Consider the following 20,607-nt stretch of genomic DNA (forward strand, 5'->3'; position numbering starts at 1 on the left):
TGAATAGGAGTGGTGAGAGTGGGCAGCCTTGTCTTGTCCGAGATTTTAGTGGGAAGCTTTTGAGTTTTTCACCATGGAGTACTATGTTGGCTGTAGGTTCGTCGTATATAGCTTTTATTATGTTGAGATATGTTCCCTCTATACCCACTTTGGTAAGAGTTTTTTATCATAAATGGGTGTTGAATTGTATCAAATGCTTTTTCTGCATCTATTGAGATGATCATGTGGTTTTTGTCCTTTCTCTTGTTGATGTGATGTGTTACACTGATTGATTTGCGTATGTTGAACCACCCTTGTGTCCCTGGGATGAACCCCACTTGGTCATGATGTATAATCTTTTTATGTGTTGTTGGATTCTATTTGCTAATATTTTGGTAAGAATTTTTGCATCTATGTTCATGAGTGATGTTGGTCTGTAATTCCCTCTTTTAGTAGCATCTTTATTTGGTTTTTGTATCATGGTGATGGTGGCTTCGTAGAATGATTTGGGAGTATTCCCTCCTTTTGAATCTTCTGGAAGAGTTTGAGAAGGACTGGTATGAGTTCTTCTTTGTATGTTTGGTAGAATTCCCTGTTGAAGCCATCCTGTCCTGGACTTTTATTTGTAGGGAGGTTTTTTTATTGCTAATTCGATTTCATTTCTAGTGAAATCTTTGTTCAAAGGCTTAAAGAGCCAATCTAAACAGAATAATGTTAAACGTCTCAAGTAGCTAATTTGCATTTCTGAAGACTTCCTGCCTGTAGATTCACATCCCAGGACCTACTGTAACCCCTTTTGGGTATTTTCTCACTACTTCTCTCGCAGTTTCTGGGCAGTTGTCTGGTCCCAGATACTTAGAACAGCAACTCCAAATCTGGAGAAAAGCAAAAGATTTATGAAGCCCTCTTTTTCAAAAACTGAGCTTCCTTTAAGACCATTCCGTAAGCCCTAATGTCTTTTAGCTTTAAATTTTAGCTGATTAAATATTAAACTTTCTTTTCCATAAAAGAGAAACTTATGCACTTTCCTCATAGCTTTCCCTTTACTTACTTCTATAACATTTAGAATGTTGTCCAGGGTTATCTCATAGCTATTCCAGTTGACTATTCTTTGGGTGAGAGGACGCTGACCAGAAATGGCTGAGACATTCCTAATTGTCAGCTATCCCCCATGTGCCATTTAACCGAAGTATTTGTGATATGAGTGGTGGGGCAGAAAGTATTTTTAAGGCTCCTTGATTTTATTCCTATTAAATAATATTAATATTATTTTATAACATATTATTGCTATTAAATAACCTTTCTTTGATCCCATGATCATTCATTTATTGGACATTAGCACATTGTAAGAGGAAGTACTCTGCTAAAAGAAGGGATATAAAGAAGAACAAGATGAGGTAACTGTTGTGGGTTTCACCTGATAGTAAGGGAAACAGTGCCTTTGTGCCAGGTATTGTTTTAAACACCTGAACACATATTAACTTGATAAATCTTCATCACAACCCATGAGCTAATACTGCTATTATTTGCATTTTACAGCTGGGGAAACAGACAAAGGGGGATGGAAAAACTTACCCAAAGTCTTATTGTTAAGAGGTTGCAGAGCCAGGATATGATCCTAGGTACTTACTCCAGAGCCTGCATGTTTTTACCACACTTGGGTAGCAATGTGATATATGGGCTAGATGAAGAAATGACTGGAAAGGCTAGATTTAAGAGGCATTTCTGCAGTAGAATTTACTGCAGCTGATAACCAATTGGCTGGAGATGAAGAATGAGGAGTCAAAGGTAACTAACTCTCAGTCACTAAGACTGAGGATGGGCTTATAGTGGTGCTAAAAAATTTAGATTGTAAATATAGGAAGTGGAGAAGGTTTGTAAGCACATTGAGACCTGTCTGATTCCTAGGAGATATTCTTCTGGGCCAGAGAGAAAGATTCTGGCCATCAACAATAATAATGGTGGTGATGATAATGATAGCTAATTATATTGAAAACTTCTTACATGCCAAGAACTATTTTAAGTGCGTTCATGTGTACTAATCCATAGAATCCTCACATTAACCCTATTAAATCAGTGCCATTTCCCCTTGTTCATGGGCAGGTGAAGAGACTGAGGTTCATAGGGGCTCAACAGCTTATCAAAGTCACTGTGCTTCCTCGACCTTGCTGTTTCATTAACCCATAGGAATTGAGGAAGACCAGATAGAAGATGGCTCTCCTAAGTTGTCCTGGCTAGAAATAACAAGGCCTAGTTGAAGGATAAGTGAATAAAGAACAAGAACTGCATTCTCTCCCCACTCTTCTACAGATTTTTCTGCCAGCAACCAAGCAAGCCCTCCTGGCTTTCATGATGCCTCTCCCCACCCCTTGTGGACTATGACTATATAAAAGTTACCTGACTGGACATTCTTTTTCTACCATTGCACCTCCTTTTTCCCTCCTTGAAATCAGAAAAAGCTGCCCTCTCTGGCACCTCATACTTCACAGTTAACCCAGAAACATGTCTCATATATAACCCCTCTAATTTTCTTTTATTCTCTCCTACTTTTGCCCAATTCCTGTACTTGAGAAAACACACTTTCTCATTCTCTTTTTCTGTCACTCTCACCAAAACCTTCAGAAATGTATTGAACACCTACTTTTGCCAGGCACTGGTCTAAGCCGTTGGAAAACAAAAAAAAAATATATATATATATGCTGGATAAAACATCAAAGATAAAAATTTCTTTTGACACAACATTGTAAAATAACTATAACTCAATTAAAAAAAAGTTTAAAAAGAAAAAAAACTTTCTGCCTACAAGGAGCTTATATTCTAATGACAATCAGAGTTTTCCGCATCTGACTTCTACTGTGCTTACTCCTTACTATACTTCTTCCTCCATTAACTCCAACCCTTACCCCTAAAGAGATTTTATAGAAGCCTTAGGACTCTGCAGAGAATAGTTTAAAATATTTTAATTCTATATGGAGAAGTTAAGGCTTAGAAAGAAAAAGGCCTTGACAAAGGTTTATAGGATATAATTCCTGGGCATCTAACTCCCAGGTCAGTGCTCTCTACTATACTTGCTGACTCTCCATGTCTGGTTGACCCAGATCTAAAACTGATAACAATGTGCCTCGTATAACCTCTGACACATAGTAATTATGCAATAAATATTTGGCGAATGATAAATGTACATGTGAGCATTTCTACTCATATACTTGGATCAAAGAAAAGTAAATTCATGTATTTTGAGATAAAATTGGAGACGAAGTGTCAAAATTCTCCAAACTCTTTGATAGTGGGCCCAGAAATTTTCCTCATAATCCCAATAAAAGATTCACTGTGTGTTATTGCCTATCTAATTACCTAATTACGACTGGTTTCCTCAATTCCTGATATTCAGTAAATAAAGGAATTGTTTTTAGGTTTATCTTTTACTTTTTTGTGTGGCTGTATTAAAATTTTGTATCTTTGCTGATTATTCATTTGTTTCATTTTGATTGCATTAGGTCTTAAATTTTGAAGTGAGCTGTAAAATGAACACTTTATGAGTAAATGTATTTGAAATCCAAAACAATTAACTGATTTATAGACTATCTTTTGAAATGCAACCAGGTCATAAATGAGGAAACTTATTGTAAGATTTGGTGACAGTTAGTGTGATCTGCAATCTAAGCAATTAAGTCAAAAGCAAGCTGTGGATTCATTTTCCTTGACCTGTGTTTTCATCTCTAGTGAGATTAGACTATAGATAAACCAAAGGAAATCTGGTTGAAGAGGTGCTAGTAGGTACTACTGATATAAATTATTGTGATGATATAGGGAAACTGAATGAAGACACCAAGTATTTCCTTTCATAGGAGGGAAAGGTATCTAATAAAAAAATGGAAAATTGCTTATATTAACCCCATTTGGTGTGTATGTTTAAGAGAAGTAAAAAGATAAAATGCTTCTTTAGAGAGATTCGGTGCAGATGTGTAAAGAAGTTCAGTTGAGTAAATATCTAAGGAGCTTGGAACTCCTTAGAATGAGAACTAGGCCAGTAATGGAAGGATTTTGGGAACTACATAGCTATGATGATATTCTTCTGAAGGTAATTTGGGTTAGAAAGTTTGAAAGAAATAGATTCATGTGCAAACAGGATTTGAGGTGAGGGGGCAGCTAATATTGTTGGGGACAAATCAGGGCTATCTTGATGAGTAGAATATATAAATTAGAATGTTGTCCAAATACTGACTTCTCAGTATCTAGTAAGTCCTGAAAAATAATGTTCATAGAACACAAACAGAAGTAGCCAAGGGTAAATGGCATACTGTATGCATATATTAGGTTAGATCTTATTTTAAAATTGTCTTTCCCTTGTTTCTTTTCCAGATATGGATCAACTCATAAACAACTTGGAGATCCACCTTAATTCAGAAGGTAGCTCAATGCATGTATTCAAACAGGTCAGTTATCAGGAAAATAAGATAATAATACTGAGTGTTGAGTACCTGGTAATTGTTACAGAGCTGAAGCTCATTTTTCTTTCTAACAACATGTTGAGGGCTGAGAAGGGGTGAAAGAAGGGAGATTTCCCTGAAATACTTAAATGCTTGGGTTTCTGGTTCAAATAGGGAGTAAATCTGGCCCAAAAGAATCATCCCCTCTGGGATCAAGGCTAGAGGGACAAGATTAGACACTTAGTAGACAACAGCAATAATTTTTCTAGCACTATTGCATATTTCAGGCACCCCAAAGACCAAATGCATTGTTTTATTTAATCTTCACATTAACTCTGTTGAAGTGTGTTAATCAGGGTTCTCCAGATAAACAGAGCAAACAGAATGTATATGTCTCAATATCTTTTTATCTGTATATCTATAGATATAAATAAAATATGTATGTATACCTATCTATATCTATCTCTATAACTATAAATTATATATCCTATATTTAAAGATATATATCTTTACATATAAAAGAAAAATATATCTATCCAAATATATCTATCTATATCTATCTACCTATCTACCTATTATCTATCTAGAGAGAGAGATTTTAAGGATTTGGCTCACATGATTATGGAATCCTGGTGAATGCAAAATCTGATGGGGTAGGCTGGCAAGCTGGAGAGCCATGGAAGAGTTGCAGTTCTAGTCCAAAGACAGTCTGCTGAAAGAATTCATTCTCCTTGGAGGAGGTCAGTCTTTGTTTATTAAAGCCTTCAAGTGATTGGATGAGGCCAAGCCACATTATGGAGGGTAATTTGCTTTATTCAAAGTTTGATGATCTAAATGTTAAACTCACCCAAAAAATCTTCACAGAAACATTCAGAATAATGTTTGCCCAGATATCTCGGCAGCTGACCTAGCCAAGTGAACACATAAAATTAACCATCAAAGACAGACATTTTAATGTTCCTACTTTACAGATAAGAAAGTTGTAACCTTGGGCACTCCCAGAACAAGAATTCAAAACATATTATCTGGTTTTTACAGCTAAGCACTCCGTGTTAGATATGGAAATCACATTTTGAGTTGAGTTTTAAAGCCATTGCTAAGTGAAACCCAAATATAATCAAAATCATCTTTGAAAATCCTTAAATTGCCCATAAAATTGAGTATACAGCTTTGTGTATCTAATACTGATCTGTGACTTTACATAAGCAACCAGATAAAGTATCTGGCTGATGTTTAGGAGTCATATTTTAGAAAAAAAATGTTTTTAATCATTAAATGCTTTGTGTTTGGTGTACAACTGAATTTATTTAAGTTATGTGTGCATATAGATGAGAAGCCTTTGTACTGTTTTAATGACATTAAACCCAATTGAATATCTCTTTTACCTTCCTTTTAGCTGTTGCCATTTAGGGACTATTAGCACATCAAAAGTTGGTAATTGTTGCAAAACATCTGCTGGTTGCTGGTACTTTGTCATAGTAGATACTAAGAGGAAGCTGAATATAAGGGTTAGATTAAAATGTACTGGACTTGTAATAAAAAGTATTCAATGAAATTTTGTCAGGCATACAAAGGTACCTAATTTTGAAATCTCAATATACTTAAGTACAATTCAAAAAATGTTTTTCCATGCATTAAGTATACTAAGGTTCCAGAATTTGAAGTCACCTTGAAATTGGTGCAATGTATAGACAATTCTGGAAAGTAGATGATCTAAGCACTTCTTTTGTTTGTTTCTTGCCACTTCCAAGATATCTTGTTTTTAATGAAGCTAGAGTGCTTGTGGTACATGGCCATGGAACACTAACCATGTCCTGGGCCCTGAATTTGTGTTCTATAACAATACAAAGCTGACAACTATCCTAGTGGGCAGAAGCCTCTTAGTTTGGTCCATTGTATGATTTATTTATGTTGTGATGTAGTATTACTGAGTCCAAGCTCATACTGCTCAACGTATGACAGGCCAATCAATTGAGAGACAAGGTGTTGGGGCAAGAGATAGCAACTTTGTTTGAAAAGTCAGCAGACCGAGAAGATGGTGAACTAGTGTCCCAAAGAACCATCTTGCCCAGGTTTGAATGCTAGTTTCTTTTATAGAGCAAAGAGGGGGAAGGAGGAAAAGTTAAAAAAAAAAGTGGTAAATTGTTGCAAATATTTCTTGGTTTCAGCCAGAGTCTGGAGGGGATGTGTTAATTTCTTTCCTCCAGCCATTCACAGGTGGGCCTGGTCATGATGTTTCCTGTGAACTAAACAAAGCTATTTTGGCTTAAGCTCAGGCATGGAAGGCAGGGTTCCCAGACATGGGCCATTATGTATACTTTAAGCTATATGTAACATCCCTTTAGTGATTAACTTGTAGCAAAAGCAGTAGAATATAAAGATTAAAATAAAAGAAACAGATTCAACACAGAGTCAGATTTGTTCTTCCCTATTACAGTAGGATTGGTGGGTGGCTGTCTAGCTGAGTACACACATGCTGCTCTCCCTTCTTTGAATTCCTACATCACCATACCATATAATGAATGAGCACTTGGTTGTCACTTGCCCTTTGTTTGTAGTTTCTAATTATCTCCTAGAAGTAGGATTTCTTGGACAAAGTTTATGAGCAGCTCTAGGGTTCATATTCTATCATACATGTCATCCCTCCTCCAATTTAATATTGTTAACATTTTGGCACATATTCTCACATAGTTGCATATATTCTCTCTCTTTCGCTGCCTCTCTCTCTGTGATTCTCTCCCTATCTCTTCTTCTCTTTCTCTCATTTCTTACCTTTGAAAGTAATTTACATCAAGAAACTTCACACCCAAATAATTCAGTATGCATCACTTACTAATAATGATATTCTCCTACATAACCACATCAACGCTAATATACCCAAGAAAATTAACAATATTTCTATAATATTAACTAATTGGGTTATACATTTTCTCAAAGGTTCTCAGTGACACCTTTTCCTGTACCATTTTTTCTGCCAGGAATGTGCTTCAGTCAGCCTGTCTCATTTACCAAATCTTACACTTTCTGAAGTTTCAAATTCCAATTCCATCTCTTCCATAAAACTTTCATTGATAACCCCAACTCTCACTAATCTCCAGTGCCCTTGAGTTCCTGGAATGCTAAATTATATGTATCAGTCACTCATATGGCTCTGTTTACTACTTGTTTTCTGTCAACTGCTTCATGTAAATATCTCTTGTTTACACAGTGATAATCTTCCTCTCCCAAACTTCAGTTATTTGTGTACCACCTTCACAATGTTTGCCATATCCTTATCATTAATATTATTTACTTAAAAATAAATCAGCTAAAAATAAATAAATATTATATTAGTTTTATCCTAAATAGTCCAAAGAATTCTGGATTTGATGTGGGATATTAATTTCTTAGGGCTGCCACAACAATTTTTGCAAATTGGGTGTCTTAAAACAACAGCAATTTATTCTATTACAATTCTAGAGGCCAGAAGTTCAAAATCAAGGTGTCGTTAGTACAATGATCCATCCCTAGGCTCTAAGGGAGAATCTGTTCCTTGCCTTTTCCACTTTCTGGTGGATGCAGGTATTTTTTGACTTGTGAGCTCAGCACTCCAATATCTGTGTGCATCTTCATATTGATTTCTTCTTTGTGTTTCTGTGTGTGTCTCCTCTGTGTGTCTTTTATAAGGACACTTGTTATTGAATTTAGGGCTCACTCAAATAATCCAGGAGAATCTCCTCAAGGTCCTTAATTATATTTACAAAGACCCTTTCCAAATAAAGTAATAATCATGCGTTCTAGGGATTAGGATATGGACATTGGGGGGGCACAATTCAGCCCACTACAATGTGTTATATATATCTAATTTTCTAATATATAAGAAATAAATATATAGCTTTTTAAATAAAATAACTTATCTATGCACCATCCCCAAACAATCTTAGATGCTTTTAGATGTGTACTAATTAAATACCTAATGAATGAATATATGCAGACATATGCATATACACATATATATGTACATGCCTACATATATACATTTCTGACCTCATTTTGCCTGGATGTGGCTGCTACAATGCTTGATACTTTCTCCTTAGGATTGTCTATTTCATTAATTTATACAAATTGATGAATTATTTTGTCTAATAGTGCTCCATTTCCTGCTGCTATTGAGGTGGTGGTGAAGTAAAATTTGAAATCCCTCTAGGTTTAGATTATGTCAAACTTTCTAATAATATCCACTCCACCAACCTGTCCTTTCTCTAATACCCAAACACCTGATGTCTTTTTTGGAGATTTAGAGGTTTTTTTACTTAAACAATGAATGTGTGCATATATGTTTGTATGTGCATACATGAGAACATGGACATGAAAATGATTAGTCTAAACCCAAAGCAAAGCTAGAAGGGACCTGTGTACAAAAACGGCTTTCCTCTTTCTATTTGGGAGGAGCCTGAGCTTTATCTTATTACCATGATAATACTCCTTCCTCTCTTTTCCATCTGCTGTGCTGTCTGGAGTATTTTGTTCTTTCATTTTCTTTCTAGTCTTGCTCTAAATCATAGCTGTTTTAAACAACTGATTCTCCTGACCCTCCACCTTGCAGGGCCGTCTACCTTCATCAAATGCTCAAGAGCTTAAATATGTGAAATTGACCACCTTTTCTGAGTTTCTTTTTAGAATGGAGGGTCTTAGGTGCCTTTATCAATCCTCTTTGGTGATACATCAATAAATAACTCTTTTTGTCAACTCAAATCGACTTAAAATTGAATTAGGATCCTGGACATTTGAGGGGAAGGACTGTGAAAATTAAAACTTGTCTCCAAATTACCCCCAAGTTTCTGGATTTTTACATACATAACCTTCTTCATATATTCAGAAATCTTAGGAAGCTGCAGGCTAAAGTTTTAAAATAGCGAATAGGGGAGGGATAAATTAGAAGTTTGGTATTAACAGATTCAAACTATTATATAAACATAGATAAACAGCAAGGTCCTACTATATAGTACAGGGAACTATGTTCAATGTCCTGTAATAAACCATAATGGAAAAGGATATGAAAAAGGATGTATGTATGCATGTGTGTGTGTGTGTGTGTGTGTGTGTATATATATATATATATATATGAATCATTTTGCTGTAAAACCAGAAACTAACACAAAATTGTAAATCAACCATACTCAGTAAAAATTTTAAAAATAAAATAGCGAATGGGTAAACTATTCTTTCTTTGAAAAATGTTAGTGACTGACTATAGAACACTTAAAACCTTAAGTCACCACACAATATTGAAGATGAAAATCGATGATTTAAAGAGAAAAATGTGATGACACAGCTTTTTTTTAGTTCTGACTTTCACTCTCATAATTTATTTATTGAAATATTGAGTTACTGTCAATATTGTTTCAAGTGTAAGAAACTGAGTTAGCCAAAGAATATCTGTTCATGAAAGGTGGAGACATCTTTAAAAACCAGTGTTCCAGGGGCTCTTCCACTCACTTTAAGCAAACAGTATTTTTATAACAACTGGATCTGATGGGGTGTGATTGGATACAGAGTATTTGAGATTCTTCTACAATGTGTAAAAATATGATAGAGACATTGGATTGTTATCCTTCTTGTCAAGTGCCCTGTTCTATGTAGCCAGCACTAATATATGACAGAAATAACAACAAATTAGAATAAGCAATTAAAGTGAGTTTAAGCGTGCCCCCAGCTCAGAGCCACTTTTAACTTCAGTCAAGTTAGAAGATTATGATATATCCTCCAGCGATTAAAGAAAATTGTCCATAAGGTATCATATACAAACATCGTTAGCATTTAGATAAAAATATTAATTTCTCTCTGTATTCGAGTTTTCACGTTTCTTTGTGGAATGCTTAATTCTCCCAGTCAAACCATGTCAGGAGAGAGCAAACAAGTGTAAGTAATAACTATAATAAAACCAAAAAACAATATTGAAGTGCATGTCCACGCGCGGCAGAGTTCCTGGGACCCGGAATTGCTCCAGTGCGCCCCTCCCCCATCCTCAGCAGGGCGGCCATCCTGCAGGAAGACGCCCTGACACGAAGCTCTTGTCTTCATTGTCCTGCTGTTTGGAGCTTGGTCAGAACGGGTGTTTAGCATCTGATGACCCTCTGTGAGTGCTTGGCTACCGTGCTGTGGGGTCCTCAGCCCACAGCGACACAGCTTTAAATTAATCCTCAGATGAGCTTCCAAGCTGTGTGTACTCAATGAAAAGTAGAATAGGGAGACATTTTGAGTCGTCTTAGTGAGAATTCTAAAATATCTCCAAAACTCTAGGGCTGAAAACTCACTCACTCCTTACACTATATTTTCTCAGACTCTACAAAGAGAAAGTAAGGTAGATAGTGTGTGTTTAACCATAGGGATAGCTATAATAAAAATATGAAAGAATTCAGATTGTATATTGAAATTCTTATCAAAATTATTTTGACCGTATTAAAAGAGAATTCTCAGTGCACACAAAAAGCATTTAGTATAGTAATATGTAGATACGGAATGCTTGTCCTATATGTTTTCAGGCCACAAAGCAAGAAAACAGTAAGTTCAACCTTGAGAGCTGCTTTCAAGTATAGTCTGCTTTGTTGAGGAAGCGTACTTGCAGAATACAGCATTCATAAACCAGAAAATCCTTGCTATAGGCTGGATTCACTTAGACATAACAGATACACTTGAAACTGATATGTACAGAAGGAAATATGTGATGATATGATTTGAGAAAGTAAAACAATACAACCCAAACAACTGGACTTCCAACATTTCTTTTAAAGTCTTGTGATGATAGCAGAAAGAGAGTAATGATTGACGCCCTCTTGTGGACAGGGTTTTTGTTAAGAATTAGTAGACTACAAAGCGGGCTTGGTCTACAGAAAGACAACTCATGGTGGCTTTGCTGAAGCAGGGCCCTGCAACATCTTATCTCATCAAGGCAATAAGAATAGCCTATATGTTCTTCAAGTTTTATACTTTCATCAGTCATTTTCCATTTTGGATTTCCCTGAATAATATGTTTGTCAATAAAATGAATAACTGTGGATCAAGTACTAGCTAAGCACAAGGCCTTGAAATCATAGCATTATTCTGGTCAATGATGAAGGTCTAGGAAACGGCCTCTATTTAGCAAAAGAGTAAAGTTGCCAAAGTAGTCTTCGTTTTATGTTTACAATTCAGAACTTCAGCTTCCTTAGGTTTCTAGGGCCTAAAGCATAGAGTCCAGAAAGTTCCTAAAATTTTAACTAGAGCCTTTCTTAATGTATATTGGCTGACAGTGTATATTTCTATATCTGCACCCACAATCTATATTCTGATAGAAAATGATATTATACCTAACCTCTTCTTATGCTTTCTGTTATAACTCTAATTCTCAATGTTATTGATAGTCATGATAGAGAGACTATAGAAGAGATAATTCTTCCTACTCTTCCTTAAGGATTCCTGGGATTTTGCCTCCTTAATTTGGGAAGGGAGTCAGGTGAAGAGACAAGAAGCAAATATGGAGAAATAAGAGCTTAGGTTGATTTGGGGGATTCAGAGGACAAGGAATTTTTAAGTTCAGCAGAGCCATTCTTTACAACTTCTCCATATCTCCCCCCTCCCCACCAACAGGATTCTACTTCCCCCTCTACCTAGATGGAATGAATCCACCCATGAGGGATGGATTATTTTAGAGATATGTCAAAGACTGAGACAAATCACAGAAGATATGTCTTAGAGGAGCAGATTGAAGCAACATGTGGACCACAAACAAGCCTGAGTTGGGATGAGGGCTTATAAATCAAGAAACCAAAAACATCATAGCACAGCAGGAGAAAGCAGATGGCTGTCTGCCTAAATTCTGTAGGTAAAGCATGGATACTTCTTGGTGTCTTTTCTCACTCTCAGCATGCTCTGAGAGTTTTTTAAAGAAGTCAGAGCAAGAGGGCACTGTATATCCTTGCCCCTCATCATTCTCTGAGTTCAGGCTCGTATTATCTCTCATCTAAAATTTTAAAAATCATAACCATAATATTGTTACTGAGTCCAAACTCGTTCTGCCCACCACACAACAGGCTAATAAATCAGAATATGAGGTGTTGGGGCAAGGAATAACAACTTTCCTTGGAAAGCCAGCAGACCAAGAACATGGCAGACTAATGTCCTGGAGAACCATCTTACCCAAGTCAGAATTCAGGCTCCTTTTATACTAAAAGGGGAGGGGGTGTGGTTGGCTGTTGCAAACTTCTTGGTGTTGGAATCCTTTGTTCCTGCAACTGTCCATGTAGGTCATATCATGATGTTTGTGTAAACCTTTAACAAGACAAATGTCATTCTCTGTTCTGCAACTTTTCATCTCTATATGAATGGGAAAGTGTTATGCCTTTAAAGGTCAGAGCCTTGAGAATGGGCTATACTGTATATTTCAGGCTGTAGGCAACATTCTTTTACAAAAGGTGCAGAACCAGTGTGACTAAGCATAGAAAATAGAGCACAGAGTTAGAGCTAAAGGAACAGATCTAATATGGAGTCACATTTGTTCTTCCCTATTACAATATCATTATCAACCCTTTAAAGTTAACACTACTTTTTTAACATCATCCAATAACCAGTCAATATTCAAATTTATCCAATAGTCTCATAAATGTCTCACCAAGATTTTTTCTCTTACTTCCTTCTTGATCTCTTTGAATCCAGTCTTATTACTCCTTGTGTCTTTGAATAAGCAAATAGTTAAATATCACAGAAATAGTTCTGTCCACTCCCCTTCTCAAAACAATTATCTTTTATAACCCAGCCTTTCCTTGAACTCTACCTTCCCTCATATTCCAAAGATAAAAGATAGTTGTACTTTTTTCAATGGGTGATTTCCTGAACATTTCTCATAATTCAAAACTCTTACAACTCAAATATAATCCTGATACAGAATGGAATATTGTTTTGTTTACTAGCTAAGTAGCACCACCGTCTCCAAGGCCATCTTCAAGGTCCAAAGTGTTGCTTGGCAATGGCAATATACAGTCCACAATATCCTTGACTTTTTTTTTAATTGAAGTATAGTTGATTTACATTATATTAGTCTCAAGTGTACAACATAGTGATTGTAAGTTATTGTAAGGTAATGGCTATGATTCTCTGTGCTATACAAAATATCTTTGTTATTTATCTATTTTATACCTAGTCACCTGTACCTCTTAATCCATTTCTCCTAATTTTCCCCTCCCCCTTTCCCTTTCCCCTTTGGTAGCTACTAGTTTGTTTTCTATATCTGTGAATCTGTTTCTGTTTAGCATATACATTTGTTTGTATTATTTTTTAGATTCCATGTGTAAGTGATATCATACAGTATTTATCTATGTCTGACTTATTTCACTAAGCATAATATTCTCTAAGTCTCTAGGTCCATCCACATTGCTGCAAAAGGCAGAATTTCACTCTTTATGGCTGAGTAATATTCCATTATATATATGTAATATATAATACTATATATGCATACTACATAATATCTATATATATTATATATATACACCACATCTTCTTTATCTATTCATCTGTTGATGGACACTTGGTTTGCTTCCATATTTTGCCATTATAAATAGTGCTATGAACATTGAGGTGTATATATCTTTTTGAATTAGTGTTTTGGTTTTTTTCTGGGTATATACTCAGAAGTGGAATTGCTGGATCAAAGGTAGGTCTATTTTCAGTTTTTCTGAGGAATCTTCATACTATTTTCCATAGTGGCTGCACCAATTTACATTCCCACCAATGGTGTATGAGGGTTCCCTTTTCTCTACATCCCCTCCAACATTTGTTATTTGTAGACTTTTTGATGATAGCCATTCTGACAGGTGTGAGGTGATGTCTCATTGTTGTTGTGATTTGCATTTCTCTAATAATTAATGATGTTGAACATCTTCCCATGTACCTGTTAGCCATCTGCATGTCTTCTTTGGAAAAACGTCTGTTCAGATCTTTTGCCCACTTTTTGATTGGGGATATCCTTCACCTTTGAATTCATGGAATTCTTAGAAAAATTGTAATTAGGCTGAGGTTTTAAGATATTTTATATATTATCTATAAAGTGATCATTGAGTTAGTTATACAGTTAGATTTTGCATATAATATAACTGACTGTACTGCATCATTAGTTCCTAAACATATTGTCTGTTGTTATATCTCTGTAAAAAGAAATATCTTTCTTACTCCATCTACCTACATAATTTCTCTTAGGCCTCTAAAACCCATATAAAATATCACTTCCTCCTTGAAGCCTTCCCTGATCCTGTCTAGACAAAATGAATCATTCCTTTTTCTTTTTCTAAAATACCTTGCTTATATGTCTACTGCATCTTTTGTTATGGTATGACTTATAAGCTACTTATTATTCTATCATTATAATTAATATGTTGGTGTGTACTTTGTCACTATACCTTATTCATGTGTGGCCTCACTGGGCTTAGCACAGCACTTATAGTGGATACTCAGAAAGTGTTGATACTAATTAATCTTGCAGGATTATTGTAATGATTAAATGAAATAATTTGTATCATTGCCTGATACAGTGCCTGGTGCCGGTGCTCAATAAAGTTTCTGCTCCTTTTTCCTCTTTACTCTTCTTTTACTTTTTTTTTTAAACTGTGGTAACTCTTCTTTTGCTTTTTGCTCTTTTTACTCTTACCTCATTTTTCTCAATTCACTATATATTCTGTCCATGACAAGAGAACAGAGATTTCTTTCTTTCATTGCTCACATGTCTTCTTCAGGGTACTAATACTCACTGTTTTGTACCTCTTATTTGTTTATTTATTTTAGGTCACTGGCCCTGTTCAAATTAGAGATTCTCTTAAGACAGCAGACAGAAATAATATGACATCTCCACCACTCCTGGATGCCAGCCCCATGGAGAACCCAGCACTGTTAAATGACATCAAGATTGAGCCCCCAGAAGAACTTCTGGCTAATGATTTCAACTTTCCCCAGGTGGAACCAGTTGACCTCTCCCTTCACAAGCCCAAGGCTCCTCTCCAGCCTGCCAGTATGCTGCAAGCTCCAATACGTCCTCCCAAGCCACAGCCTGCTTCTCAGACCCTTGTAGCGTCCACTTCAACATCTGACACAGGCACTTCAACAAATATCCCTACTGTTCTGACCCCAGGCTCTATCCTGACCTCCTCTCAGGGAACTGGTGGTCAGCAGATTTTACATGTGATTCACACCATCCCCTCAGTCAGTCTGCCAAATAAGATGGGTGGCCTGAAGGCCATCCCAGTGGTGGTGCAGTCACTGCCCATGGTGTATACTACTTTGCCTGCAGATGGGGGCCCTGCAGCCATTACAGTCCCACTCATTGGAGGAGATGGCAAAAATGCTGGATCAGGTGAGCATCAGTGTGCCCCTTTGCTGGACCTTACCTTCCTTCATTTATTCTCTTTTTGAATATCATATCTCCTATTTCTTTTCATTCTCTCCAATTATTCTTGCATACAGCTTGAGCAATTGTTCATAAACACTTCTTTTATCATGTCTCCTCAATACTTACAAATGTACAATGACTCTTTTTTGTTTAGCCCATGCTTCTCAAACTGGGGTATGCATATCCTTGAGTGAAACACTATATATCTTCCCTGAAACCTCTATGTTATTTAATAATAAGTAATTTAAAACAGTTTATATTTTAAAAATATGATATTGTTAAAGAGAAAAATATAAAATTTGAATAATGTTTTAAGATAAAATAAAAACTTCAAAAATAGTTTTAAGCCTACTAAGGCACCCACCCTGGGACTTCCCAGGAGGATGTGTTTAATCTTTTATGCCATTAGGAATGCTTTGGTAGAAAAGTTGAGAATGTTTCTAGCCCTATGCATATAGCCAGGCTTAGCCCCCCTGCATTGTCTTCCCTACAGGTAAAATAGTCTTCTTTGAAATGTTGCCATCTTTCCTATGTTCCTCCTCATTTGGCATCTATCATCCTCCATTTTACTTTTTCACTCATTTTACTTTTTTACTTGCAAGACTTAATTTCTCTTTGTGTATCTCGAGAGAGCACACAAGTAGTACTTGTCACAAATAATTTGATGAACAAATTTGAAAATTTGTCCAGGAAACAGTTTATATGCTGTAATGTTACCCTTTATTTAATTTTTAAAATAAGTTTAGAATTCAGAAAGGAACCTTGTCTTCCTTTTACCACTATCCCCCAGCTATCCAGTTACCCTTCTGGAGGTATATCTACTTTAGTTTGTAATTGAGAATGATAAAAGAAAATTATATGGCCATTTAAGTGGTTCAAGATATTTAGCTTCACCACATCTGTAGAATTATAATCACTTTTGAACATTCAACTTTAGAGAGGATGTTGAGGAATTGGAATATAATTGGAGGAGAAAGATTAAGATGGTGAGAGGACTCAAACCCATGTCAGATGAGGAACTGATAAATGTTTAGCATGGATTAAAAAAATCAAAAAAAGATATGTGAATGGAAATGACTTGGTATAAGATTTCAACTCAGTGAAAAAAGAACTTAAGAGTTTTTTACCTTTGAAATTCAATGCCTTGTGATTATCTCATCACTAAATGTAGGAGAATGAAAAATGACATACTAAGCATCAAGTTGCTGGCATGTTTTTTGAATAAAAATGCCATTATTTTTAGATTCCACATATAAGCAACCTCATATGGTATTTTTCTTTCTCGTTCTGGCCTACTTCACTTTAAAAAAGATGAAGATATATACAAAATAGAAACTGACTCATAGACATAGAATACAAACTTGTGGTTGCCAAGGGGACAGGGAGTGGGAAGGGACAGACTGGGGGTTCAAAATTTGTAGATACTGACAGGCATATACAGAATAGATAAACAAGATTATACTGTATAGCACAGGAAGATATATACAAGATCTTATGGTAGCTCACTGAGAAAAAAAATGTGACAATGAACATGTATGTTCATGTATAACTGAAAAATTGTGCTCTACACTGGAATATGACACAACATTGTAAAATGACTGTAACTCAATAAAAAAATATTAAAAAATAAAAAATAAATAAAAATGGTCCTGGCAACCACTTCTGGGATTTTCCTGCAAAAAAGCAAACAAACAAACAAACAAAAAACCTTTTTTATAACTATGAAAAAAAGCCACTATTGACTAGTGGTTAATTGTGGTAATGATAAATGTTCATAACAACCTTGTTTTTGAGGTAATTAAGACATGATTATCAATTCTTATATAGGGGAAGAGCCAAACAAAAAAGGAATTGGGAAAATTAAATTCTCTGTGTGAGAATTTGCTGATATCAAGGCAGTAATAAAACCAAGGAATGGTTATGGGGCTTTGAATTCTGCTCATAATATCCATCAGTCTACCAGAGCCACTTTAAATTAATAGAATCAATTTTAAAAGTGTTCAGTGTAGTTTCAAGCTAAGACCATTAGCCTTGTGGTCTCCAAAGTACTATGCTTTCAGCTTGGTGAGGGGTGAGGTTGGGTATTGTACAAAATAAATGGAGTACTAGAAGAAAGTATCAAATGTTCTATTTTTATTTTGTCACCCTTTACATGTTATTTTGTTTATTTTTCATAATGTACACAAAATTTTAGGATACTAGTACATTTATATCATACACACACACACAGACACGCATCCCCTATTGAGATGCATGCTTTAAACATTTTAGTGAATGATATACAATGTTTGGAGGTGACTGCATTAGCCAAATACTCTCCACCCCCAACCTTATTGCCACCCATAAGTTTCTTCTATACAGAAGTTTTGAAGCTTTCACTAGATTAGGAGATGGCTGACCACCTGAATGAGTTTTGTTAGGGATCAGAAACACCAATGGTTGGCAATAAATATTTGAGGGCTTCTGCCAACATAGGTAAAAGGGAAGGATACTAACATGTATCAAGCACCTATTAGGTGCTAATTATGTGTCTCATCTCATTGACTTATTTCGACTTAGGAACATGAAAACCAAAGAAGATGTTCTCACCTCTGGTGTGAGCCTAGGCATTGATCTTAGGACAGCCATGGAACTATTTAAAATTTGATTCAACAAACACACATTGAACCTGACTTTTCAGCAGACACTGTCCTGGGGGCTGAAGATAAAGAGATGAATCATACCTAAACCCTATCCTAGAGAAACCTTCTATCTTATCTTGCTATCCTGGAGATGCTCATTCTAGCGGTACCAGAATTCCCTCAAAGGAATTTATGTATCCTTCTGTGCTAAAATTTTAAATGTTCTTCTCTTCCTCTCATGCATCTGTACTTCTTCCATCTTTGCTTTTTCTTTATTTTTCTACCTTGCTGATACATCTCATTGTGAGCTAAACTGGGAATCCTGAAAATGAATGCAGAAGTACATATATTTGTAGCTCACACTGCTCTTTTCTTTCCTTTTAGTGAAAGTTGACCCCACCTCCATGTCTCCACTGGAGATCCCAAGTGACAGTGAGGAGAATGCAATTGAGAGTGGATCCTCAGCCTTACAGGGCCTTCAGGGACTACAGCAAGAGTGAGTACTTTTATCTTTACTTCAGGACTGTCTCTTTGTATATATGTGTGTGTCTGTGGTAGAAGTGGAAAAAATTCTGAGACACGAATTTGTAAGAATTTGAGGACAACAAAATATAGGTAAACGCCTTCTCAATGAAGGTATAAGCTTGTGTGCATATATGTGCATGGACATGTATGTTATGACAGAGTAATCTTATAATGTAGATCTTCAATTTTACTTTTGGAAAAAAATCTGCAAATTTCCTGTAAAGTACAGTCGTATTCTGTTTCTCTCTGTAATTTTAAAGCAGCCTTGTAGTTGGCTTGTGTTTTAGCAATCATGTTGTATGAAAAATACATTCCTTTAAACATAAGAATGAGATTTGTTAGAGTGAAATTCTCACACTGCTTAGGAACAGAAATCACCCAAGGAAACATTACCACCTCCTGGGACTTACACTTCCTGAACAGAATGGCCTAGATGAGGAAATTACGTGAACTGTTTCACTTATTTCTTCTCTTGAGAGGCCTGGTGGTAAATTTGCATAAATTTAATGCATGTATGAGGTGATACCATTATATGTAAGTCCATTTATCTAGCCTTCACTTTAAAATCATTACTTGGCCCTATTTCTCTTTCTTTGCTCAGACCAGCAGCAATGACCCAAATGCAGGGAGAAGAGTCCCTTGACTTGAAAAGAAGACGGATTCATCAGTGTGACTTTGCGGGATGCAGCAAAGTGTACACCAAAAGCTCTCACCTGAAAGCCCACCGCAGAATCCATACAGGTCTGCCCACCTCCACCCTACCCTCAACACACACACACACACACACACACAAACATACACATACACACATTCAATCTCTGAGAGATAGGAAGAGAAGAAATTCTTGCAACAAAGACTGATCTATTTATACTCATGGGCACAGGCTCCATTCATGGCTTTTACCCCATGTCTTGTTTCTAGTCTATGGTAGCTTTCATGAAACCAGCCTAAGAAAACACTACGCCTGGTATCTTCTGAATAGTCATTATCCCCATTGAGCACCTGCAATCTTTCTAATTGGGAAGTCTTAACACTTATGTGAAGATTAAGGCAGCTAAGACATCACTCCCTCCCTTTCTACCAGAGCCCTACGTTTTACTGAGTATTGAAAAGTATAGTGAAATTAAAGCAAGCTTTTGGAGTTCAGCACCATCCACCAAACTACAACATACCTTTGTTCATGTTAGAAAAAAGATGCAATGCTAGAAAGAATAAGTAAAGCATACCAGGGAGGTCAGAAGTGAGGGTTGGAGGGGAGCAGGCAACCTGCCCAATTTGAAGGAGAACTGTCACTCAATTCCAACTAAGTATTACCAAATCTTCCAAATTAAAAAAAAAACAAGATTTTTTGTGAAACATTCCAGATTTGAATGTTAGCATCTAATTAAAGAAATTTTATAACACCATGGATTCGAAGAAACCTGCCTATGGTCCAGAAGTAGCTTGTCAGTCATCAGTTTGTATCCTCTGCCTTGAAGACTCCTCAACTCCAGTCATCTCCAGCTCAGAAGTGAGGTTGGACACCCTGGATAAGTCAGGGGCCCTCATTTCTTATAAGCATATATTGTATTAGGGTTTGTATAGAAGAACCCAGAGTTTTGATTGCTATGTCCCGAGGCTGTGAACAGGTGATTGGTTTCCAGGCTAAATTCTCCCAATA

At 36.2% G+C, this 20,607-nt stretch overlaps 1 protein-coding gene across 3 annotated transcripts in view; it reads left to right on the forward strand.

Annotated features, from left to right (window-relative positions):
- The window catches only part of KLF8 (KLF transcription factor 8), a 60,705-nt gene that overhangs the window by 13,054 nt on the left and 27,044 nt on the right, over nucleotides 1–20,607 (forward strand). Inside the window, exons 2-5 of one of the 3 annotated variants that reach the window (XM_006218903.4) lie at nucleotides 4,342–4,415; nucleotides 15,201–15,765; nucleotides 18,807–18,918; nucleotides 19,549–19,688. In XM_006218903.4, the coding sequence (XP_006218965.1) occupies nucleotides 4,342–4,415; nucleotides 15,201–15,765; nucleotides 18,807–18,918; nucleotides 19,549–19,688 (891 nt within the window). Of the gene's footprint in view, nucleotides 1–4,341; nucleotides 4,416–5,010; nucleotides 5,150–15,200; nucleotides 15,766–18,806; nucleotides 18,923–19,548; nucleotides 19,689–20,607 lie in introns of those variants that run through there. The other 2 variants (XM_015251729.3, XM_031675312.2) reach the window with 2 other exon arrangements.

This window comes from Vicugna pacos, chromosome X (assembly GCF_048564905.1).
Source record: "Vicugna pacos chromosome X, VicPac4, whole genome shotgun sequence".
NCBI classification, from domain to species: domain Eukaryota; kingdom Metazoa; phylum Chordata; class Mammalia; order Artiodactyla; family Camelidae; genus Vicugna; species Vicugna pacos.